Source organism: Onychostoma macrolepis, chromosome 09, assembly GCF_012432095.1.
Source record: "Onychostoma macrolepis isolate SWU-2019 chromosome 09, ASM1243209v1, whole genome shotgun sequence".
NCBI classification, from domain to species: domain Eukaryota; kingdom Metazoa; phylum Chordata; class Actinopteri; order Cypriniformes; family Cyprinidae; genus Onychostoma; species Onychostoma macrolepis.
Window position 1 is genome coordinate 3,712,294 of NC_081163.1, and position 27,223 is coordinate 3,739,516.

At 33.8% G+C, this 27,223-nt stretch overlaps 1 protein-coding gene and 1 long non-coding RNA gene across 2 annotated transcripts in view; one reads left to right on the top strand and one right to left on the bottom strand.

Annotated features, from left to right (window-relative positions):
* The window catches only part of LOC131547108 (potassium voltage-gated channel subfamily H member 7-like), a 112,835-nt gene that overhangs the window by 56,688 nt on the left and 28,924 nt on the right, over positions 1-27,223 (bottom strand). Inside the window, exons 3-5 of the mRNA XM_058787407.1 lie at positions 23,163-23,318; positions 9,193-9,621; positions 5,391-5,602 (exon numbers count right to left, since the gene is read on the bottom strand). Coding sequence (XP_058643390.1) covers positions 5,391-5,602; positions 9,193-9,621; positions 23,163-23,318 — 797 coding nt within the window. The remainder of the gene's footprint in view (positions 1-5,390; positions 5,603-9,192; positions 9,622-23,162; positions 23,319-27,223) is intronic.
* LOC131547115 (uncharacterized) lies at positions 5,472-9,340 on the top strand. The gene is made up of 3 exons (XR_009272850.1): positions 5,472-5,608; positions 8,008-8,344; positions 9,221-9,340. It is a non-coding gene; the product is annotated as an uncharacterized LOC131547115 (long non-coding RNA).

A 27,223-nucleotide genomic window follows, 5' to 3' on the forward strand; every position in this document is an offset into this window, starting at 1 on the left:
GTCACAGGTCTGTCCTGATAGAGACCGTCTGGAAAAAAAACATGCCAAACCAGTGAAGAATCACTTCTGAAAATAATTCATGGAATGAAGTTTTAGAACAATAACTCCTTTTTATTAGTAAAATAATAGCAAAATATTTATTTTTATTATTATAAAATAATAATAATAATTGCAGAAAGAAGTTGAATTGAGTAGTGTATCATTTTCAGTATTTATTTATTCATTCATTCACGCAGTTATAATAATAATACTAACAGAAAGAAGCTGAATAATGTATATTTTGTAACTATTATTTTTGCAGATTAAGCAGACAAAAAATACTGAGTAGTTAAATTTTTCAGTTTATTGATTTATTTTTACAATTTAACAGATAAATATGTTGCCATGTTTAATTTTTCACTGTTTTTAAATTATCTTTACAGTTTTAATAAATTAGTTGAGAAATGAATAATTTACACTGTTTATTTTTTTTACAGTTTTAACAATGTTAAGTAATGTATAATTGTTCAGTGTTTATTTTTACAGTTATTATAATAATATTAATAACAGAAAGAAGTTGAGCAATGTATAATTTGCCATTGTTTATTATATATTTGTTTGTTTATTTTTACAGTTTAACAGATGAAGTAGATGTATAATTTTTTTATTTTTTTTTATTGATTTATTTTTTTTCATTTGTTCTTTTGTTTGTTCATTCATTCATTCATTCATTCATTCAATCTTCTCCCATGTAAAAATACTACCATGTCAATAGTACTATACAAAACCTTTAGTTTTAGCCGTAATTCTTCAGTTTGGCTTCAGAAGCTATAGGGTACTGTTGATGATATTAAATCTGAAACAGTGATGCTGTTTGATGTAAAATGTAAAAATAAATAAATAAATGAAGAAATAAAGAAATAACAATAATGCCGATTTGTGCAGTTGAGATCCAAACATAGCTGGATTATTAAAATCTCTCCCAATAATAGTTGATATTGCATTAGTTAACAGCTGTCAGTCACATATCCACAGGCCCATCTTCATAATGCTGTATGTGACAGTTTCACCACACCGCACATATTTGACACCGCAGTTGTCATTTCTTTATTTGCGGCTGATGCAATATTTCATGGAAAGCACCGGCACAACTGAGTTCTTCACATTTCATAAGCGCAGTGTGTCAGGGAGCCTCAGAGCATGACATAAATATTCATTTATTTCTCTATAGTTGCACAGCACCAGCCGTCTCTGCTGTCACAAACGCTCGCATTACATATAGCTTTCCGGATTATAAAGTCTAGTTGTCACGCATCTCAGGTTGTTTCTGAAGTTATCAGAGTGCTCTGCTCAAGGACAAAAAAATCTCCTTTTTCACATACTGAAATATGAAATATGCTATTCATGTAACCGGATGTCCTTTGCCTTAATGCAATTCATGAGGGTTCTGAGGGTTAGATTCTGAGGGTTCAGAATCTAAATTCTGATTCTCACGTCAATGGAATTTACTTTTATATTACTATTTTAGCAATAATGAAAGTTTTGTTGTTATGTATTATTATATAGTATCTTACAGTACCTACGTCCTACTTTTTTATTAAATGTTGTATTGGATGAAAGTGTGTTAAATGAATAAATGTAAAATCAATAAAAGACAATAAAATATATAATACAATAAAATCTTATTGTATTATAAAATTCTGATTACATTATTAAATGTCTCTGATAATCTGATAAAGTACCAGAATTGTAATTTTTTTAAGAACAAAAATTCTTTTAAAATCAAACATGAAGTTATATTAATTGGCTTATTCTTGATTTTTAACTATGTTTATCCATTTCAAACCTGTATGTAATGTAGTTTGTGTTGTATATTTTATCTTAAAATAAAAAAATCAATAAAAACTTTCCGTCACACACAGTTTTTTTCCCCACAAAATAAGAATGCAGGTTTACCTAATGTGAATCATTTAACTTACAATCTGCAAAGGAGTGTGAAAATATGTTCAAATATTCCATTTAATGTCAAAGAACTTTACAAAATAAGCTAAATAAGCTCTTTGTTTTACAAAATCTGCCATTTTCTGTCATTTGGATGCAAGTAAAGCACCACATATGTAGCAGAAAACATCTGGCTCATGTTTTGTATTTTCTTCTGTCACGTCCGTCAATAATTCTAACCTTGAAATCAGGATTAGGCAGAAAAATGTCTCCAGAATCATTCATACATGTAAAAATCAGCCAAGAATTTACAAATAGTTGTGACTTTAGTTGTAATTCAGACAGGAATCATGCTATTGTGTCAGTTTTTCTGCTGATTAAGAGAAAATACAAGACTTAGTCACCTTACAAATGGTTTTCATAAGCAAAAATGCTACGAAATGCATCATATTTTGTGAGAAAGTGACTTAAGTAAAACAGACACTATTTTTGGAATCAGCGTCTCAAAATGACTAAGAAGCAAGTATTGGATTTCATTCAGCAAAATCATGAAAATCTGTGTTATTTGCATTGTGCATTGTTTTCTGCCATCTGCGACTCTTGAATAGAAAGATCTCCACGACAAGCAATAACACACGGCTTTCCTTTGCACTACAAAGGACTCAAGCAGGGTTTCATTTCACTATTTTGCAAAGCCATTGAACAGCAGAAGTAAAAGCATTAGGATGATAATAGTCTGTAATCCAGCAGCGTGTGTGTGTAATTGGAGCTCTGAATGAACACACACACACCTTACTGCAGGATTTAACCACCTTTGACAGTCAGCAAATGAGGCGTCGTTTCCTGATAAATACTTTATTAGAAATTATGACGGCAGCAGCAGTGATCAGCAGTGATAGTCGATTTTTCTCTCTCTTTCTCTTCTAAGAAAGTGATGAATTATGCATCTTTTTCTCTCACAGGCTCTCACGTGTCCAGGCAGGTTGGGGAAGGTAATGTGAGAATCGCTCAGTGAACGAGTCGACGACTCTGAAGTGAGGACTCGTGTCGTTCGGATGGGCTGTCAACCACTTCCTTCACGGCTGGTCAGGAGACGAAGGTTTGACCCAGTAACTGTGTGTAACGGACTTACAGCGCTGTAACTTTGACTTTCACTGAAGGGTATTAACAAAAGTCACTAACCTTGAAGCGCTGCTTACACAAGCGGCTGCCTTCCTAGACAGCATCCTAACTGAAATGGCACCTAATAAGTGACTTATTTAGAGGGTGGCTGCAAATTTATCATTTGATTTTGACGCTAACATATCGTTAAGCTATAAGCCTAAAATGCACATAAAAATAATTTAATTTTTTACATTTTTTTATTTCTTTTTTTTTTTAAGAAGTCTCTTTTGCTTATCAAGACTGCAGTAAAAAAATGCAGAAAAAAACTGTAATATTGTGAAATATTATTACAATTTAAAATACCCATTCTCCATTTGAATATATGTTAAAATATAATTTATTCCAGTGATGAAAAGCTAAATTTTTCAGCATCATTACTATCATCACATGATCCTTCAGAAATCATTCTAATATGCTGATTAGCTGCTCAAAAAATATAGAAATAGAAAGTTCAAAAGAACAGCGTTGATTTGAAATAGAAATCTTTTGACACATTGTAAATGTCTTTACTGTCACTTTTGATCAATTTAAAAAAAATAACTTACTGTCCTCAAATTTTTTTGAATGGTAGTCTGTTTATTATTAACATTTCTATTGCATTGTCCACCATGTGGCATGCATTTTTGAGATTTTTCTGTGAAAAACACACGCAATGCTGTCTGAAAGTAGTCATACCTTTAGAAACATGCCTATAATGCCTTATAAATGCTGTCTAGTTAGGTGGCTTGCTAGTGTTTTGCAAACACATCCAGTTTCATGGATTAAAGGGCAAGTTCAATTTACACTCGAGTCTCTCACACTGCGACTGTCGCAGTGCTACTGAATTGTGTTTTGCCAATATTTGGGGATCCATTTCCCAGAGGTGGTAGAAAATCTATCTTCATGCTCGGATGCTCTTTTGATGCATTTCGGTGTCACAAAAAGATGCTAAATATGGTACGGTGCGATGACGTGACACACGGACTCTGAATAATTACTGCTAGTTGCCCTGTATTCTTGCTCTCGTCTTAATATCCCTGAGGTTAAGTGCTATCCTCATTAGCATTTATTTGCATACACATGTCTGTTAGCATCATTTAATGTTGTGCAGAAGAATTTGTTACAGCTTGTTTGTGCTCGTTCACAAGACTATTGGATTTCCAATGGAATCATGAAGCACTTGACACGTGCAATATTTCAAACAGATTACGCTCGTGACACATTGATTAACTCAAACTCCATGGAGGAGAAATAGAGCAAAAGCACATCCTCACTTGAGGGTCTTATTGAGAAACATGAAGGAAAAACAACCGATTTTACTCTGCTAAATCAATGTGAAGCATTCATAACCGAGGGAGTCTGTAATATACATCTGTTAGCATTCACATTCATTTATTTCATGCTTTTAAGTGCCCTTTGAAAATATTGGGGACTAGCATATATACTATTATAAAAGCTATACTATTCAAAAGTTTGGGGTCACTATGGTCACTTTCTTTTAATAATTTTATTTGGCAAAGGGCACATTCAACTGATCAAAAGTGACAGTAAAGACATGTATAATGTTACAAAATATTTCTTTTTCAAACAAATATTTTATGTTTATCATAGAATATATAAAAATGTATTTTGACATTTAACTTCTCACTCAACATTTAACATCCATCTATCTATCTATCTATCTATCTATCTATCTATCTATCTATCTATCTATCTATCTATCTATCTATCTATCTATCTATCTATCTATCTATCTATCTATCTATACACAGAGAGAGACAGAATTGTTTTATTTATTTTTTAAGCAAGGATGCATTAAATTGTTCAAAAGTGACAGTAAAGGATAAGGATTTCCATTTCAAATAAATGCTATTCTTTTGAAATTTCTATTCTTTAATGAATCCTGAAAAATAAATAAATATCAGTTTCCACAAAAATATAAAGCAACACAACTATTTAAAACATTGATAATAATCAGAAATGTTTCTTGAGCAGCAAATCAGCATATTAGAATGATTTCTGAAGGATCATGTGACACTGAAGACTGGAGTAATGATGCTGAAAATTCGGCTTTGATCACAGGAATAAATTACATTTTATAATATATTCAAATAGAAAACAGTTTTGTACATTTCAAAATCACAATATTACAGTTTTTATTGTTTTTTTATTTGTTTTTTTTTCAAACTTGGTGAACATTTTTGTCTTTGGAGTAATGTACACTAAGGAATTTTTCACAATTGACTTAATTTAAACATGCATAAATTAAGTAAAAGGGTCAGTTTTGCGTTGATGTTGACATTTACACCATCACACTTCAGTCTTACCTGTGTGACCTTCTCCGTGACGTTGTGTGTTCTGTCCTTGACTTTCGGTGCGATGATGGTCTTCTCTGAGGACGGAGGGGAAGGCGCTTTCTTATCGTTGGATTCAGAGAAGTTGAGCGCGATGAGCGGGATCTTGTTGATGGTGCTGTATCTGTTCAGATTGGAGTCTGAGGTGGATCCCAGCAGACTGGACTTCAGATGGTTGAACGGACCTGATGGTAAAGAGTAAAGAAGAGCCTGTGAATATTATGTTTTCTCATTCATCTTGCATAAGGCATAAGTGATATAGCTAATATTCTTAATATATACCTCAGATGATTCAGAATTCTGGTGATTTTGGATATTACTCATGTCTTTTTGGCCATTAAACTCTTTGTTCACCTATTTACTCACCATGTCATTCCAAGCCTGTATGAACTACGCAAGTAAACACTGACAAAACTTTCACTTTTGGAAAACCCATGTCATTAGACTAGTTTCACAGTCCTCTGTCATGGAGTGTGCATGAGAATATTAAGATAAGGGTGTTTAATGGTGTAAAAAAACAAAAAAACTAAATTAGATTAATTTCTGTTTTTCTGATTCATTGTCCATTTCAATGAATCAATTAAAAATGATTAATTTGCGTCATCACAATGTTCATAAATTTCTCTATACAACATTACAGTATCTCACAAAAGTGAGTACACCCAACACATTTCAGCAACAATTTTAGTATATCTTCTCAAGGGACAATACTACACTAATGAAACTTGGATATATTTTAGAGTAGTCAATGTACAGCTTGTATAGAAGTACAAATTTACTGTCCTCTAAAAATAACTCAACGTATAGCCATTATTGTCCAAATAACTGGCAACAAAAATGAGTACACCCTTAGTGAACATGTCAAAACTGTGTCCAAAGTGTCAATATTTTGTAGGGGCACCATTGTTATCTAGCACTGCCTTAATCCTCCTGGGCTTGGAATTCACCAGAGCTGCGGATGCTGTTGGATGTTAGACACATGGTGCTTACCACCTTTCCGCTTGAGGATGCCCCACAGGTGTTCAATAGGGTTCAGGTCTGGAGACATACTTGGCCACTCCATCACCTTCAGCTTCATCAGCAAGGCAGCTGTCATCTTGGCAGTGTGTTTGGGGTCGTTATTATGTTGGAAAGCTGCCCAGTTTCTGAAGGGAGGGCATCATATTCTGCTTCAGAATGTCACAGTACATGTTGGAATCCATGTTTCCCTCAATGAACCGCAGCTCCCCAGTACCAGCAGCACTCATGCAGCCCAAGACCATTATGCTACCACCACCATGCTTGACTGTAGGCAAGACACAATTTTCTTGGTACTCCTCACCAGGGCATCACCACACATGCTGGACACCATCTGAGCCAAACAAGTTTACCTTAGGCTCGTCAGACCACAGGACATGGTTCCAGTAATTCATGCTCTTGGCCAGGTTGTCTTCAGCAAACTGTTTGCAGGCTTTTTTGTGAGCCATCTTCAGAAGATTCTTCCTTCTGGAACGACGGCCATGCAAACTGACTTGTTGCATGAACATGATGAATAGGACATGTGGCCTTGCATGGTTAAACGACGTATAGCTGTTATCACTTAGGGTGTACTCACTTTTGTTGCCAGCTTTTTTGACAATAATGGCTGTATGTTGAGTTATTTTCAGAGGACAGTAAATCTGTACTGCTATACAAGCTGCACATTGACTACTCTAAATATATATCCAAGTTTCATTTCTATAGTATTGTCCCTTGAGAAGATATACTAAAATGGTTGCCGAAATGTGAGGGGTGTACTCACTTTTGTGAGATACTGTATATATTTTCAAATGTTTTAAGAAAAATTATATGCAGGTAAATATTGCTTTTAATAATATTTACCTTTTAATTATTATTATTATTATTATTATTTATATATATATATATATATTTTTATATTTTAAAAAATTATATTAAATAAAAATTATTAACATTAAAATACATTGCGTAAAAAAAAAGTCAAAAATTTAAATTTAAAAACAAAATGACGATTTAAGGCATTTCAGAGCAAATACCTAACTATCATAAGAAAAATTAAATTAAAAAATGTGTAATATATTAGTTATATCACCCGGGCTTGATCTTGCCTTGAATAGTTGAATACATATTGTTTGCAAAAATGAAATAAATATTTATCAATTGTAATATTAAATAAAAATATTTCAAATGTATTTTAAAAAAATTGAAGGCATTTCAGGGAAAATGCTTATAGATCATAAGATAATTAATATTCGTTACATATCCCTGCCTTGCATATTTGAAAACTGTACATATTGTTTGCTCAGCCTAATGAACCATTTGAGTGAAACTCATCAGTGTTGAATTAAAATACCATCATCTAAACTGTAGATGTGAGATTTTACTGAAAGAATCAGGATTTTTAGTGCATTTCAAGCTTGCCATAATCATCATCATCCATGCTTGAAGCAAACATATGCAGTTCTTTAAGCATCCATTAGCAATCCATTAAAATCATGTGCAATGTAAAAGAAAAGTGATAAATAGCAGTAACGCACAGCCTCTCTTGGCATACAGCTTTAATTCAAACTCTGATTAGAGAAATGTCCTCCAGAACTGAAAGAGGCCGTGCTGGTTGACAGCTGATGGAAGTCATTCAGCCTGCAGCATTGATCTGCTGTCCCGGTGCATCAGTCCCGGTCGATGGGACGTGAAGAGGAACTGCCTGTACAAGTCTGAATCACAACCACCTCAATGCAGGAAGGTCCAGACTAGAGATTTATTGAAATAGCAGCAAATGTTCTGTGTGATCTAATCAAGACATCGATAACAGCTGAGAGGAGAAATCAGGCTGAAAATGGATAATCACGACACGACACGGCATGACGTCCCAGACACTCTGATGATGCTCTGATCTGAAGTCTGAATGCGCTTTTGAGCAAAGATAACAGGTTTGATCTCGATTTTTTAAGTACGTTGAGTTAACCAGTCTAAGTTCTGATTATAACTGGGGTGTCAAACTTTATTTTATGCTGAAAACTGGACCTAAAGCTTGCGGTATTCATGGAAAAAACATGCATTTGTTACTTGAAATCAAATTATTTAACTTATTTTATTTCAGCTAGTTTCTTGGAAATAAAAAAATAAAATAAAAACTATAGAGACTTTACAATAAAACAAAAACTGATCAAATTGTAAAAACAACAAAATTGCTAAAAATTAAAATTAAATGAAAACTGAAAAATTAAAATTAATTTAAAATATTACTAAAACCCATCATCTCTCTCAGTGATACTAAAAAAAAACACTGATAAACATTAAATACATTTTTATGCCTGTACATGTAACATATTATTGCTTTGAGCAAATACATTGCAAAATGATAAAGTACCAATATATTATACACTGAAAAAAGTTTGGTGTAGAAACTTGCAAAATTGCAAGTTTATTACAAAAAATGGCAAGTGACAGTGATTTAAATGTAAAATTTAGAAGTAGAAAAACTGAAATAGCATTTTCTTGTACAGCATACTCCAGTAACATTTGTTTTACTTACAACTTTGAAAAAAACATTTTTTTTTTTTTACAGTGTAATTTTATAATAAATAGAAAGTTTTTTTTTTTTTTTAAGTATTATTAAATAATTATTTCTCTCAAATCATCCCACAGGCTGAACTGGACTCGTTTGTGGACTGAAAGTGGACATTATTTTTATTATTTTTGTTATTTTTACAGGAATAAATTGTATTTTAATATATATTAAAAAGTATTATAATATAAAGTAAGATTTAGTCCTCACCTTCACTTGCGTGTCTGTCTGTAAACAGGCGTTTGGAGTTGGCGCTCAGTCCTTCGATGTCGTGAACGGAGGAGGCCCGTCTCCTGCTGCACACGCCGTCTCTGGAGATGGACTGGGCCAGGCAGGTGCTGGACTGTGCTTGAGACGGACTGGGCAGGTCCCAGGGCAGCTTGGGCGACGAGTGGTCGAGGGGTACGGACGCGCTGACCGGGGACGAGTGAGGGCTGGAGCTGATGAGCGCCCGCGTGTCGTTGGCATCCGCTGGACTCGAACCGTCCTTGGTGGGCGATCGGACGTCCACCACGGCCGCAGAGTCGTCACTGGCCCTGGGTGAGTCCACCATCACCGAGTCTGGATCGTCCTGCGGGAGAGACTGCTTGCCCAACAGCGCCAAGGCTGACAGACGGAAGCGGAAGAATCTTCCTTTTCCTGGAGGTATTTCAAAAAAATTATAATTATTAACATTATTTACTTTTTATTATAGAAACAGAAACTCTGACAAAAAAAATATTGATTTCTTTTCTTTTCTTTTAATTATTTATTAGGGCTGTATATATAAAAAATTATATATAAAATTAATAACTGAGAACATCTGAAGGCTGTTATTTTATTTTATTTATTATTTTATTAGGGCTGTTTTTATAACTAATATGCTGTTATAAACAAATTAAATTACAACAGCTTTCAAGTATTTCTCAATGTCCAAGTTTTTTTTATTATTTTTTTTTACTTTTATAAAAATGTTTTTTTTTTTTTTTTTACTTTATTGTATTTTTATTTTATTGTATTTAAGAGAAACTGATAAATACTTGAAGGCTTTTTAATTATTAAATTAAATTAAAACAACCTTCAAGTATTTCTGTTTCAATTTTATTTGATTTTATTTAATATTTGATTTTATTTTAAGAGAAATTGAGAAATTCTTTGAGTCTATTTTAATTTAATTTATTTAATTTTTATGAGAATGAGAAATACTTGTAGGATTTTATTTCATTTTATTTTATTTTATTTTTTTATTTTAATTTTTTATTTCATTTCATTTCATTTCATTTCATTTTATTTTATTTTATTTAGGCTGTTATATGCTGTTAAACACACTATTTTAAAAAAGATGAATATTCATATAAATATTAACAAATTAAATTACAACAGCCTTCAAGTATTTCTCAATTTCTTTATTATTTTATTTTATTTTATTATTACTATACAATATATTATCATTAATATATATATATTTTAATACATTGACATTGGGGAGAGTCAAAATATACACAAAATACAGGAAATATAGAAATATATACAGAAAATGATTTAATAATTTATTACTATTATAATTTTATTTGATTTTCCTTCAGTGAGATGATCAAGGCTGACTCTCCCCGGATGAAGAATGGCTGTTTTATCTTATTTCATAAGTGGCTACTGAATACACTGAAATGAGTTGGCAGCACCGCTGGCAGGGTTATTATAAGAACAGGCGTATTCAGCAGACGTGCAACTTGAGCGGTCAACATTCATTCCCACAATGCATCTCCCCCAGGAGAACAACAGTCTGACATATGGCTCGTTTGTTCAGCCGTGCCTTTAATTATCCCACCGGCCTTTGGTCTGAATTCATCCGTCAGCACGGACACAGATCACCACTGCTTTAATTAGCAGCTCCTCAATGTGTTTTATTTTTCATTTAAGACAGGATGTGACCAAACAAATCCAGCATTTCCCCGTGGAATTCAGTGTTTCCTCTCCAGTGCATCAGTGCTTTGAAGACTAAATTGCAGTACACACTTTCTAATAAATAAGGTTGACTTCAAGAGAAAGCTACCAGACTAGCTTGGCTGGAATCTCATGAATGACGCTGGACTTCACTTTCATTCATGCACACACCAGAGAACAGAACGCAAGCATATGTGAAGAGCATTAGCTTTTATCTGCAAAACAAAGCTCAACTCTGACCTGCAAATTCGTGCAGATTCAATCTACAAGACTCATTTTAAACTCATTTTTTATTTGCAATGGATTATTTATTAAAAACAGACACCCCAAAAGGTGACATCATATCCTGTTGGCCATTTTTAAGGTAGTTTCCTGCATAATTTATAGACTGAGCAAGATTGTTTCAATACAGATGTATAAACTCATTTATAAATATTGACAATAATTAATAAAAATCATCTATCTATCTATCTATCTATCTATCTATCTATCTATCTATCTATCTATCTATCTATCTATCTATCTATCTATCTATCTATCTATCTATCTATCAAATCAAAGTTGATATCATCTATTGATCAGTTGTTTAGGTGTCTAAATGATCACAAATTTATTTTATTATATATTTTTTATTATTTTAAAGCTACAAATGCTACATCTCACTGAACAGTGAATGTTTAATAATATTTTAAATTAGCTTTAATTTGTATAATTTATGTTTTCATTTAATTTTCACTGTAGTTTGTTTTATTTTTATTTTTATTAGTACTTCAGCTTAAATTTATTTAAATTAGTTTAAATTCTAAATTTATTCCAGTTAGTTGCCAAAGCAACATTTTTAAGTTTTACATTTAATATTTACATTGTAATTTACAGGTTTTATTTAAATTACCACAAATATTTTTAATATTTTTATATTCATTTACACTGTAACACATTATTAGTGTTTATGCCATTATATATTTATCTATGCAAAGTGTTTTAGCTATCTAAATGATCACAAATTTATTTTATGTTTATTTTTATATTTATTTTTAAGCTAAAAATGTTATTCTTCTTTGGTGTTATTCTTCAGAGATTTCAATGGCAGATGCAGAATTAAACAAATAATAACACATTCATTTGTGTGAATATGGGTTAAAATATAAGTTTATATCTAGTATATCTACATGCTTAAAGTCTAGTATCACTGCACCTGTAATGCAGAGTTTTCCTCTCCCGTTTTACTTTTCGAACAACTTACAAAGCCTGTGCTCAAACACCTGCAGCTAATTATCTGAAGACCTTTAACAGCTGATTATTGAGACATTACAGTACGCAGGTGTGCAGAGAAGACAGAATGACCTGAACGACTCGCTCGCTGAATTATAGCATGTTTAAAGAGGAGCAGATGTTGAACCCGCTGGTCTCAGTGTTGTGTGCAGGACTGTAAACACTCCTCAGGAGGGCTGCTTTGGACGCTCAGTCACAACGGAGGGTTGTAAGTGAGCCAGTGTTTGGGAATATGAGGATTCCTCACTCAGCGGCTCTTCAGGTCCTGTCACTGCCGCCCACCGCCCGTCTGCCGTCACAAACACACAAGATGCCCCCTACAGCGCTCCCGCATCACACAGCTACACAAACATCAGGTGTGTGTGTGTGTTTCACAGTTATACAATGGCTGTTTAGAGGTTACAATGGAAGAAGAAACAGAATATAATCCTTCTTAATTATATTTACTCTATCTGACATTATTATCTGAATTATGCTATTATTGTTAGTGCTAACAAAGGCAAACACTTATATTTCACACATTTTTTCTTGGTTTTTAATAATTTTAGTTACCAATTGTATGTTTGCATTTTAATTAGAATTTATTTCTTATTTTTAATGATTTTTTAATATTACTATTTATTTCATTGTTTTACTTTTTACTTATAGTAATTTCAGTGCGTGAACATTTCAGTTAGTTGTTACGGTGTAAGGAAGGTGAGGCAGAAGCCGAGGCAGAATCCATATGCAGTTCAAACAAAGCCAAACTCAGAGTCAGCAAAACAGACGGTAAGGTCAAAAACACGGTAAGACAGTCCAAACAGGCAAAAGGGATAATCCAAAAGAGACGTCGAAGCAAACAGAAAACAGGTCATACACATGGCAATAGGTAAATGATACAAATGCTTGGTAAGGCAGGATCAACTGGCAATACTTCGCGAGGAAGCCATGTGGTGGCCAGGTTAATATGGCCACCAAACAGGAAGCAGTTGCAGAGGAAGCAAGGGTAGCGCTAACAGTCAATACTCGGGCAAGGGCTCCCTCTGCTGGCATGGTGTTACATAAGGCAAAATTTTTAAATTTGTGTAGTTGTTTAATTTTTCATCTAATATTTATATTTTATTACAGCTGTATTTCTATTAACACACATGTTCTAATAGGTTTTATTTTTAGTTATCAGTAATAATAATAATCCTGTTGACTGCATTACAGTATTGGATTCACAAGATTAACCAAAAAAACTAAAATATGCATTGTTCAGATTACAGTAATGATAATTTTGGGGCAAAAAATTGGTATGCAAATAATGTCACAGTGCAAAAAATCGTATTGGGCCCAAATAGGTTTTATGTTCTTTATGTAAAACAGAATTTCTGATTATGTTTATTTTGATGATGCAGTGAAAAATGGCACTCAAGAGTGGAGTCATATCTAAGAGCTTAAACACACTTGCGTTGTACTCGGATGACGTTCTGAAAGCTCCTGACACAGATGAAGATGATCTGGTGAATGAGTGTGTGAACTCTGAGCGGTGATTATGCAGTGTGTTTGCACACATTACTGCTGTCCAGCACTTCAGACTCTCTCAGGAAGAACAAGAGGACACATCACTTCCACGCCACAGAAAAGTCAAACGTCAAGCTTTGTGATTCCTGACATCTGAGATGAGTGATGTTGACGGCGAGAATGTCAGTCAGAGGCGGGAGGTTAATTAAGCATAATGAGATATTAAACCGTCATGGCCGCTTTCCTTTTCTTCCTGTGACTGCCAGACATTAATACTCAATCATGTTCTCTGCACAAAATCTCTCTCTCTGTCAGTCTGTACTCCAGTGCTAGAAACACCAGCCATCTAGAACTCAGCCAGAAATGATGCCTGGACAATTTTACACCATTTGGCTGTCAGAAAAATAGGAGAATTGAAGTTAAATCATTTCAAGGACTACTTTACCCCCAAAAAAAAAAAACCTGTCATCATTGACTTACCCTAAGGCTGTCCTGTGGGTACATGAGGCCCTGGGGAAAATCTTGAAAATCATGTACACTGTTTTATTTATGATCATTTGTTTATTAAAGCTCCAGTCCGTAATTTTTTTGGTTAAAAATGATCTGAAATCAATATTTGAGCAAGCACATAACCAGCCAGTGTTCAAAACTATCACCTTACTTTAGCCCGATTCACAACGGTTAGTTTATAATAATGTTTTCTAATTTGAGAGGTACGGGTAGGTTTTCACGGGAAATTCGAGCATGGCGCTGCGTCATTACGTCACGCCTGTAAACATAAAGAAGTTGTCCCGGCTAGTAGGCTATCATATGTGAGGATCCTGCAGGTGGAGCATCGTTTATAGCCTTTTCTCACAGCAGCTGGAATAGTTAAATTTATCATTTTGATGGCGGATTGTAATCCAGAAAGGATTATGTGTTTATGATACACATGCAAATGAAATTAAATTATATTCCAGTTTTAAATGTGCTTCTGATTACAGATAGCCTGGGATTACACAAGATTTGTATTTTAAAGAAAACCAGTTCGAAGGGAGAATAATTTGCTTTTTGGGTTAAAAGAATTTCTTAATATGAAAAATCGAATGGCATGACAATTAGATATTAGACTGTACAGAAATTGAAATCACGCTAATACACACTATACTCATAGTCACGCAATGCTGATGTTGTTAACATTAATAATTTGAGAATAAAGTAAAACAACAATAATAATTTGCACGGTTTGATGTGATATGAGCTAACCGATCTTTAGATTTAATCACCATTGGTAGCACGATTTATTGTAATGTTTTTGTTTTCCTCAGCTGGTCAGAACAAACGTGGCAGACTTGTTACTTACTTGCTCAGATGACAATATCCGGTGAAAATTCTCATTTAGGTCATATATTCCAAGACCTAGGCTAGAATCTGTAATTGCGAAGTACAGTAAATAACCACACTGGTGACTGACAGCTACATATACTCCTCAAAACATTAGATTCATCCGCGCTGGAGCCGTGCCGGAGCACATCCCACGCAAGGAAGATAATTCCGCACACAGCTGCAATTGCAGGTTTTCAAACAGAGATGGCGACAAAGAGGCAAAACTTAAGGACTGCTGCCTTAAATGAAAAACTTAAAAAATAAGCATACTGCACATGGGTAGCTGAAAACTAATACTCGTTTTACAGAAATCTAATTTTTAATTGAAAAAAAATCGAAAATATATCAAATAAAATAATTGCAGCAAACATTTTTATAATTACAGTTTTACTTGTATTTTTTTATATTTAGTGAATGTATTACATACTTGTATTACATACAAAATAAAATATTGCCCCAAACTCTGATTTGGAGGAATAAGAGATCAAATTAAATCTTATTTTGTGTGTGTGTGTGTGTGTGTGTGTGTGTGTGTATATGTGTACATAATTACTTTTTTTTTCATTTTGAGATGATTTCAATATCTTTTATATTGTATATAACTGATATTATTATTATACCATAACTGGTTTAGGCTGCTAGTGCATATTTAATATCTAGTTTTCATTTTCTCCTACTAAGACTTAATCCAGATGTATAAATTGGTTTGAACAGAAAACAAAATGGCCAATACAGGCGTAAACACTGGCTGTTGATTCCATTATAGTGCAGATATATAGAACATTACAAAAGGCTCTATCATAACAAATTATTCATGACAGCAAGTTTGTGTGTTTGTGCACAACTGTCACACCGCATATGTAGAATGCTTGATTTGAAGGTCATGTGCTGTTTGGTTAGCATGATTCTAATGTACATTAGCATGTAAATTACATTGCGTTTGCTGTTTTCTAACCATAGCAGAGGAATGATAGAGTTCTGCAGTCTAAGCATGTGACATTCATATTCAGACTGACAGAGCTTCTATTTCAGAATGCACTAGAACCTGGGGATTCCATCCCCAGATTCTCCATTTGTTGCTATGATACTGGTAAGTTTATGCATAATTAGTTTCTTGTTTGCCCCAAAAGTCACTTCATTCTAAATTTGAATGTGTCAGAGGGATTCTGCACATACTTGTAGTAAAGAATTTTAAATATTTGTTTGCATATATAATCTGATGGTATATTGTTTTGCATGTTAAAATCTACAGTTAAAGGAATAGAAAGTAATGTAATGTGGATTACTTGTGATGTTTTTATCAGCTGTTTGGACTCTCCTTTGGCCTGAGGGTGAGTAAATATTCTGGAAATTTAAATTTTTGGGTAAACTATTGATGCTTTTTTAAGTGCTTTTAATAATTTTTAATAATTCATAGAATCAAAGTTCTACAGCGCATGATTAAAACTATATTAAAACAAAAAAATTGCATCCGGCTTGATTTAAATTTGTATCTGTTCCTTATACAAAGCTGTTACACATCACTTGGAATATAGTGCACTGTCATGATATTTATTCCTGCCTTTTTTGAATGAAATCCTCCACTTTTCACTCAAACATTTTGTCTAACATCTCATTTTGCGTTTTACAGGAGGAAGATAACTGAGGGTCAGAACCGCATGAGGGTGAGTAAATGATGACATGAAAATTGTCCTTTGTGAGCGAACAGTTCCTTTACAGTAATTTTGTCAGCCACTTTACACGATGCAATGGGGGAATCATCTTCCCTCCAATCATTCAAGCATTTTACTGCAATCAGGTTTCAATGCATGTACTGTAATGTGTCTTGATATGCCACTTTGAGTGGTTTGGGCTGATTTGCAATGCCTCTTGGTTGCATTTGCTATGTGGATACCAGTTTCATTACTCAAGATGCATATATTTAGTGCAAACAGACTCAAAGATCAATGCAGGCAACTCACCATAAAAGTAAATGACCCATAGTCTCTATTTTGAACAACAAATTCTTCTCATTCTTCTCAAATTCTTCTTTTATGTGTGTGTGTTTGTGTCCTCAAAATGAATTGCCAGTTTTTATATCCTTGTTGTTTTTGTAATATCCATATTGTGATGCCTAAATTAATTTGTAACACATTTTTAATTCATTCATAAAAAATAGTGTAATATTTTATCAGCAATAATTTTTCATTTCAATAAAAACTAATTTAAAAAAAAATAAAATAAAAAAGAAAAGGAACAACTTTACTAATACTGTTATATGTAATATTTAGCAAATCTCAAAATGAATATATATATATATATATATATATATATATATATATATACAGGTGCTGGTCATATAATTAGAATATCATCAAAAGTTGATTTATTTCACTAATTCCATTCAAAAAGTGAAACTTGTATATTATATTCATTCATTACACACAGACTGATATATTTCAAATGTTTATTTCTTTTAATTTTGATGATTAGAGCTTACAGCTCATGAAAGTCAAAAATCAGTATCTCAAAATATTAGAATATTACTTAAGACCAATACAAAGAAAGGATTTTTAGAAATCTTGGCCAACTGAAAAGTATGAAAATGAAAAGTATGAGCATGTACAGCACTCAATACTTAGTTGGGGCTCCTTTGCCTGAATTACTGCAGCAATGCGGCGTGGCATGGAGTCGATCAGTCTGTGGCACTGCTCAGGTGTTATGAGCCCAGGTTGCTCTGATAGTGGCCTTCAGCTCATCTGCATTGTTGGGTCTGGTGTCTCTCATCTTCCTCTTGACAATACCCCATAGATTCTCTATGGGGTTCAGGTCAAGCGAGTTTGCTGGCCAATCAAGCACAGTAACACTATGGTCATTGAACCAGCTTTTGGTACCTTTGGCAGTGTGGGCAGGTGCCAAGTCCTGCTGGAAAATGAAATCAGCATCTCCATAAAGCTTGTCAACAGAAGGAAGCATGAAGTGCTCTAAAATTTCCTGGTAGATGGCTGCGTTGACTGTGGACTTCAGAAAACACAGTGGACCAACACCAGCAGATGGCATGGCAGCCCAAATCATCACTGACTGTGGAAACTTCACACTGGACTTCAAGCAACATGGATTCTGTGCCTCTCCACTCTTCCTTCAGACTCTGGGACCTTGATTTCCAAATGAAATGTAAAATTTACTTTCATCTGAAAAGAGGACTTTGGAGCACTGAGCAACAGTCCAGTTCTTTTTCTCCACAGCCCAGGTAAGACGCTTCTGATGTTGTCTCTGGTTCAGAAGTGGCTTGGTAGCCCTTTTCCTGAAGACGTCTGAGCGTGGTGACTCTTGATGCTCTGACTCCAGCTTCAGTTCTCTCCTTGTGAAGCTCTCCCAAGTGTTTGAATCGGCTTTGCTCGATTGTATTCTCAAGCTTGCGGTCATCCCTGTTGCTTGTGCACCTTTTCCTACCCAAATTCTTCCTTCCAGTCAACTTTGCATTTAATATGCTTTGATACAGCACTCTGTAAGTCAGCAGTCTTCCCCATTACTGTGGTTTCAAAGAACAAGAGATACCCAGAATTTATACTGTAGGGATGGTCATTTATTCAAACTCAAATGTAAATATTCTAATATTTTGAGATACTGATTTTTGACTTTCATGAGCTGTAAGCTCTAATCATCAAAATTAAAAGAAATAAACATTTGAAATATATCAGTCTGTGTGTAATGAATGAATATAATATACAAGTTTCACTTTTTGAATGGAATTAGTGAAATAAATCAACTTTTTGATGATATTCTAATTATATGACCAGCACCTGTATATCTTTTATCTTTTTATTGTATTTTATGATACATATGATGCTGTGATGCCTGGATGTATTTGTAGCATTTAAGAAAAACATTTTTTTTTTAGTATAATATTTTATAATCACCTGTAATTTATTTTACTTTCAGTGCCAACCACCTTTTAAAAATTTTTTTTTTTTTTAATTATGAAAAATTTAAAAATTTAATAACACTGTTATAAGTAATATTTAGCAGATTTCAAATATGAGTATCAATTTTTCATGATGCACATTATGCTTTTGTGATGCCTAAATGTATTTGTAGGATTTGTTTTTTATTTAATTAGACAAAATAGTGTAGTATTTTATAATCAGCTAAAATTTATTTTCATTTCAATGCCACACCTTTGTTGCAAAAAAAGATTTTTTTTCTAATTATAAAAATGTACAAATTTAATAACACCTTCAAATTTATTTTTATTTCAATGCCAATCCCGAGTCAAAAATATTCAGTCTTTTTTTTTTTTTTAATTCTAGCAATTAAAAAAAGTGTAGCACTGTAATATTTATTTTTATTTAGAGAATATAGTGTAGTACTTCATAATCAGAAACTTTCTATATGAATATGGGTATTTAAGTCTTGACTCAGTCACACATGCACACTTTCTATTGCAGTTGAGTTTGTGGTGCTTCACTAGGTTTGGGTCTCATTGTAACACCTACAGTCGGGGTTCAGCGGTGAGTCCTTGTTGACACAGACTCTCCATGACACCCAGAGGCAGCAAAACACACACACACACACACACACACACACACACACACACACACACTCCAAACACTCGGCAACATTCTCCACTATAAATAACCTTCACCTAGAGTGGCGGGCGCGTTTGCTAAGTGAGGATGCAGAGACGTTGAGGCCAGAGCAGCTGCAGAGCTGTAAACGAGCACACGAGCCTCACGGACACTCACAGATGCGTCACCACTGCCACGATCGTCCAGCCTGCGGCCCGCTGCCCTGTCAGAGCAAACCGGCCCGCAGATACAGGACGTTATGGAGACGATGGAGATGATAAATGCCTTAATATCATCCGCTTCCATTCTTATCCTCACACAGGCTCTTTCTCTATATGATCAGGTTAATATCAGCCACAGTTCACTTTTCGTCTGATGCATGTTACACACAAAACCACAAAGTTTTGTGGCTTATTGGCCAATGTTAAAGGTTTAATTGATCGATATTTAATTGCACATGCTTATTTGCCTTTTTTTACGATCAGATGTAAAATGTGTTTATTGCTAACTGGTTATTAAAGTGCCCCTATTATGCCATTTTTAAGGCTGCTAATATTGTTTTATGAGTCTCCTAAAACAGGTTTACACGCATCCAAGAGTTTTCTCAAAAAATCTATTTAATTTTACCTAATATCTAAATGATTCGTAAACGACTCGTGCGAAGCATTTCTAAGAATCAGTCTCTGCTGCTGTGATTGGTCAGATGGCGCAGTCCTTTGTGATTGGTCTACCGTGTACAGCGCGTGTCGGAAAAGAAACACCCATTGCCATAACAGAATGACTGGAGACTTGTCAATACATAGAAAAGATGGTATCGATTGTTCCTTACCAATTCGAGCTGATGATGAAACGGTTGAAGTGGCTGATCAACAAGAGCAGGAGCAGGACGTTTCTCAGTGGTAAGTGTCAAGTTTGTGGTAATTATAAAGTGAGATAAAACAAATTTACTCTCACAGCGTAGGATACAGCATCTTCTCAACATGATGTTAACCACACAGAAATTTTACTGTGTTTGTGGACGGTCAAGTTGTGTTACTTCGTGACGTACAGCCGTAACAGAATAAGATTCGAATTCCTGACGACTCGTTTATGAGCCGACTCTTTTTTTTGATAGACAATAACTTTATTTATTGTGCACTGTCGGCTTCACAACTTTGCAGATAGTTTATGTTCACATACTAGGGGCACTTTAAAGGAACACCGAAATTTATATACAGTATATATATAAATTTTGTATATTTAGAAAATTCCAATTTTAAAATTTTCTATTTTTTATTTTTTTTTTGTCATGCTGCACATTATAATGTGATGCCTAAATTTATTTGTAGCATTTAAAACAACTGTCTTTAGTTTTTAGTGATTTATTTTTATTTATTTAGACAAAATAGTGTTGTGTTTTATAAACACCTATAATTAATTTTTATTTTAGTGTCAACCCCCCTAAAAAACATAATATTTTTATATTATAAAAAAATGCAAAAATAATATATGAATAACACTGTTATATATAATATGAATATATATTTTTTAGTGCTGGGCAACGATTAATCTAGATTAATCTCATCCAAAATAAAGGTTTTTGTTTATATAATATATCTGTGTGTACTGTGAATATTTATTATGTGTATATAAAGACACACACATACAGTATATATTTTGAAAATATTTACATGTATATACATGTATATATTTATATTAATATAATTTATATGATATATAAATATATTTAATATATAAGCATAACACATTTTTCTTAAATATATACATAAATGGGTGTGTATTCATATATACATAATAAATATACACAATACATACACATATATTATGTACACAAAAACTTTTATTTTGGATGAGATTAATTGTTGCCCAGCACTAATATTTTTTCATGCTGCACATAAAGATGAAGTTATGCCTAAATTCATCTGTATCATTTAAAAAAGTTACTTTAGTGTTTAATATTTCTTACTTGTTTAGGGGGATAACAAAATTAGTGTAGTGCTTTATAATCAGACAGCTATAATTTTTATTATGTTAATTCAGTGCTCTGTTGTATTAGTCTGCTAGTGAACAAAATAGTGTTATTGGCATCACATTTCATTTGAGGCTCTTAATCAAACTAGATATCCGTGAACAGAATGATGCAGTCTGCTTTTTTTCTGTTTGGGAAATGTTCTGGACAGTAATTATGATCAGACAGTTTGCTCAACACTAATTTCTTCTGTTTGTGAAGAAATTCTGACGTGCTATATTTTTTGTGTATGTTGACCAGCTCCTAAACAGCATGAAAAAACATAGCTAACTGTGACTGATCCCTGTATGTGTCAATCAGGTCACCGAAGGTGCCAAAAAGATGGGATGACAAAAAGGAAAGCATACTGGATTGTTGTGAAGGCCAGTAAAACACAATCTGCACCTGCTGGTGAGTGTGTTCAAGCCTTGATATGAAGCCAGTTCTGAAAGCGTCCCTCATGTGAGGCGAGAGCAGAAGATGCCAGCGTCCCACCTGAATCTGAACAGTCTCAGCGAAGCTCCTGTTTAATTAGCACGCTCTGCTGAGGAACGCCTCGCTGCGCTGGCCAGTTAAAGCACTTCCTGTTGAACACGACTGATTAGAATGGCTGGTTTAGCACAGCAGAAGTGGGGTTGTGAAGGAGTCACTAGGAAGCAGCTCTGCTGTAAGTTACAAAGTGATTCCTGCCTGACTTCAGTTCAGTCAATCAGAGATCAACAGAGAAATTAAAAAAAAAAAAAAAAAAATTGTTAAAAGCTTCAGTTTGGTTGATTATGCATTAACTAACACAACCTTCATACTTTAGATCACAACATTTGGGTTCTGGAAGCTAAAATCAGAATTGAAAAAAAAGTTTTTCATTGAGTAATAATATTGAAAAAAAAAAGTATATTGCATTAAAAGAAATATATATTGTATATGTATAAAATTCTGATGCTTAAATTCATTTATAGCAAATTAAAACAGCCGACATTAGTTTTAAAAATGTATTTAGACAAAATAGTATAGTTTTTTTTTATAATCAGCTATAATTTATTATAGCTTATATATACAGTATATGTGTGTGTGTGTGTGTGAGTGTTTATTATAATAATAATTATATGTAATAAATATATTTTATATATTATATATTGTAAATATTAAAAACCTGAAAAACCATTTAAATAGATGACATAAAAAGTTATAAAAGTTATTGTATTATCTTTTTTTATTTATTTATTGTAACATCCACAACACATTATGGGATCAGTAGTTCATTCACTCAAAATGGATGTTATACTTGGTTTTGCATCTTTCTTTTTTTTTTTTTTAACTTTAATCTTTTTTAAATACTTTTTTCCTCTTCAAATCAAAGTTTCAGGGCTGGTTGGTTTGGATCATGGTTTAAAACTCTTGATTGAAGGATTTTTAAACATGCCTATTGAGGAAACAGATGGCATAAATATTCGCAGAAGGAGCAGATAGTGGGAACAAATCTGTGTAAGAAACCAATCTGACATTTTAATCAATCAATCAATACATGCATACATATATACAAATATATAAAAATAATAATAATGAATCCAGTTTGCACTCACTGATTTCAGATTTGACAGGCGGCGTGAGGTTGAGTCTCTCCATAGAGTCGCTGCTCTCTTCGTCTAGAACGTAATCGAAGTTCAAGATGAACATCATCACAACTCCTTCCTCGTTCTTCACTGGGATGATGTGAGTGTTGCACTGGAAGTCTGAGCCTACAGGAGGAACACGAAGACATCTTTAGTTTTCTAGAAACTAACTCTTTGTTAATTTGGTTGAGTTTCCATCGCTTGTCTGCTGTCTGGACCACGGTCCACGTCTAGCTTGATAATGAAGAGATGACCATACTGAAGAGTTGTGATGGAAATACAAGAGGGCTGAAGATTTTAAACAAATCAAGAGGATTTTCACAAAATGGATGTTAATGAAAAAAACTAAAAGTTTGCCCAAGAAGGGATAATTCTGTTATTATTTATTCACTCATGTTGCTCCAAATCCACATGCTCTAATTTTTTCCCCTGTGGAAGAAGAAATATATAAGTTTTGAGATGATATATGTTTTCTGAAGTTATATGATCGCCAAATTTAAGCTTTTATTCTTCCCTATTCTTAAATTACTTTTTTACACATCTTTTCTCTATAGATCACAACAACTGGGTTCTGGAAGTAAAAAATCTTAACATTAAAAAATATATATTTCAATAATTTGTGTATTTTTAATTGTATATAAATGTATCGATGTAAAACCCAACAGAACATAATTAGACCCCTCCAAATACACTTTTCGTGAACTCCTTGTTCAAAGCAGACGGACTGAACCATAACAAACTAATTTGCACTCTGCAGCAGGAGAAGGTGTGATTGAAGGAGTGAAGAGGTGATGGCAGCTTTCATCTGCTGTCTGATACAGATGCTGCATTACCGAAAAACCCTCTCCAGCTCCAACAACCTCCAAGAGACAAACAACGTGAAAAGAGAGAGAGACAGCGGCCCCTGTCCTGAGCTGTAGGGTGTGATCACGGATAAATGCGCTGAATCAGACCCAGAGGTCAGAGGTCAGAGGTCACAGCCTGTGCTTCTCTCTGCAGGCTTAGCCCTGTTCAGCTGCAGCGGCGGGACTTAGCAGCCTGTGACAGGCACTGCGGCACAATGAATCTGTCCACATGGACGCCAACGTTCTCCTCTTATCTTTTCTCTTTTTTAGTCCAATCCATCCTTATCTCCTGCTCATTGAGTTCGCTCCTAAAGCCCCTTTAGTGATGAAAGGATACAAAAATGCTTAGGCTCCTCATATCTGCTGCACTGAAGGATTATTAAAATGTTTGGGTGTTTGTATGAAAGATTGTGACTGACGTAATATACAGATAGTATCGGTCCTGGATGCTGATGGAGATGCTGAATGGTTGAACTTTACGTGATGTCTTAAAAACACATTGTTTATGGCAGAGATATGAACTCAATGGGTCAAAACATCAGTCTGCATGCGTACAGAGACCTACGATTCAAAAAAACCATTGCAAACAGTATACCAGAACATATTCTTTATGAACCGGGGTTATTATCAATCACTAAAACTGAAACAACTGAAATAAAATGTAAGATAAAAAAACTTATTTTATTTCAGCTTATTGCAAAGATGACATTTCTTGTTTTCTTTTAGTTTAAGTTGAAGTCCTAAAATGAAACTAAATAAACTAAAACTAAAAACTAACTCTTAAAAAACTATATAGACTTATTAAAAAAAAAAAAAATCAAAATTACTGTAACTATAAAATTAAAAATGATCAAATCAGAAATTGTACAAATCAAATTCAAAATAATAACAAAAACTAATATAGTATAAATTATACTGAAATAATACAGTTGTGAACGGCCCCTAATTTGACCTCCGACAGCTCGACAAACTCAATTGCAAAATGGACCAATGAATTTCCATTATTTTTTTCCATTTACAGTACTTGTGATTACTTGATGAGGATTATTAAAATGTATTTTTGTCATTGTACTTACAAATAGCAGTAAACAATTAAAAGTTTAAACTGTGCATAAGTAGAAAAAAATTGACTGTAAATATTTACATTTTATGTTAATATTTACTTTTTAGAATGTTATTTTGTACAATATTTATTCATTTCATTTTTATGAATTTATTTATATTAAGCTTGATACAATTGGATTAATTTTATTGTAATTGTAAAATTCCCTGACATTTTCATGGGAACCTTGACAACAAATGCCTTTGAAAGGTTTGAACCAAAGCTCAAGATAAAATAATTGTATAATCTGCATATAAACTACTGTTTATAGTCATTTTTTTATGTTTTTGAATTCATTCCTGTGATGCAAAGCTGAATTTTCACTTCAGTCTTCAGTGTCACACATGACCCTTCAGAAATCTTTCTAATATGCTGATTTGGTGCTAAACAAACATTTCTTATTATCAGTGTTGAAAAGTGTTGTGCTGATTCATATTTTTGTGGAAACGGTGATGCCTTTTTATGAATAGAAAGCTGAAAAGAACAGCATTTATGTGAAATGGAAATCTTTTGCTTTACTGTCTGTTTTGAATGGTAGCGTATTCTTTCTATCTTTCAGACCCTGCTCGTGGTGTCAGTCAGAGCCAGCAGGACTCAAACACATCAGCGCTGAAGCTCATATAGGACACAAGCAGGGGATCGTCTGGGGATCGTCTTGAACATGCTGGACTAAGCATTTCCCGCATCCTGAGCAGTACATCAATGTGTCCAGCTCCAGCAGGTATCATTAATACTCCTAACACAACACCGGCAAGAAAAATGGATCAAATGAGCTGTGGAATATTCTGCGGCAACTCTGCTCAAATGTAATTTAATTCAGTTCAGTATAATCTAATGAGTGTGCGGAGGAAAGCGCTCGGAAAATCCTCTGAACACAAAGAACATCACGGCCTGTCAATGAGAAGATGCGATCACAAAATGATTTCAGCCATTTGCTAAGATGTCCTAATGCAAATATGTCAAAATGACAATAGCCTGAATGTAAAATTAAATGTGCAGCTTTTGGCCCGTGTTACACTGCACAAAGTAAAAATAAATCAATAAATAAAAATCTAGAAAATGAAAAATTTATCAAGATTTTTATTAATTACTTTTAAACGTAATCTTTGTAGTAACTGTAAGGTTATTCAAATAAAATTAATATTTATCCAATTAAAATTTTATATAGATGCTTTGTGATTTCATTTGGTGACACAAGTGCTGCAGAAATTACAAAAAAAAAAATTCTTTACTTTCATACTTCTACCTGATCTGACTCCAAAAAAATTGAGTTTGTACCCTAATGATTTCAGGTTGACTAAGTCATATTAAATAATATAACTAACTTGAATAAAAACAGATCATTTAGATGCTAGTACATTAAGTAGGGTTGTGCAAATAATCGAACGCGATGATCATGCGCATCTCGTCAGTAAAGCCGGTTCTGTGATTAGTAGTAAATCTCCATCACGTGCTTTCAGATGGAGCGGCATTTAATACACAGAGCCGTAGTTCACTGACAAGCAGTGATGGGAATAACGGCGTTATAAATAAACGGCATTACTAACGGCGTTATTTTTTTCAGTAACGAGTAATCAAATGAATTACTGTTTCCCCGTTACAACGCCGTTATCGTTACTGACAATAAAATGTGGCGTTACTATATTATATTATTAAAATAAAATTTTTCAGTTCATCTGAATGGATGCGCAGTGTAGCTGTATTTGACGTACCATAAACTCTAGTGTGAAGGCGAACAACTCGCCGTCGCTTTCTCTCACATACACGCACGCAAAGAAAGATACAGAGCGAGAGAGTCTTTCATAACATGCAGGATTGACGCGCTACATGTAAACGATATTCTTTGTTGTATTTTCCTGTCAAAATAACGGAGTTCCTTTGGAATTCTTCAGCTTTTAAGAACTGCCGGGTTCTCTGGTAGTGGGCGGAACTAATGCGCAAACGACAATCTCATTGGCCGGCACTCACCTATTATCGTCCCTGTTTTGATTTCAGCAAATCAATTAGAACGAACGCAGACAACGTGATTAATATTCATGAACCCAGCAGCTCATTAATCCTTAGTGCGTTTTATATTGATGACA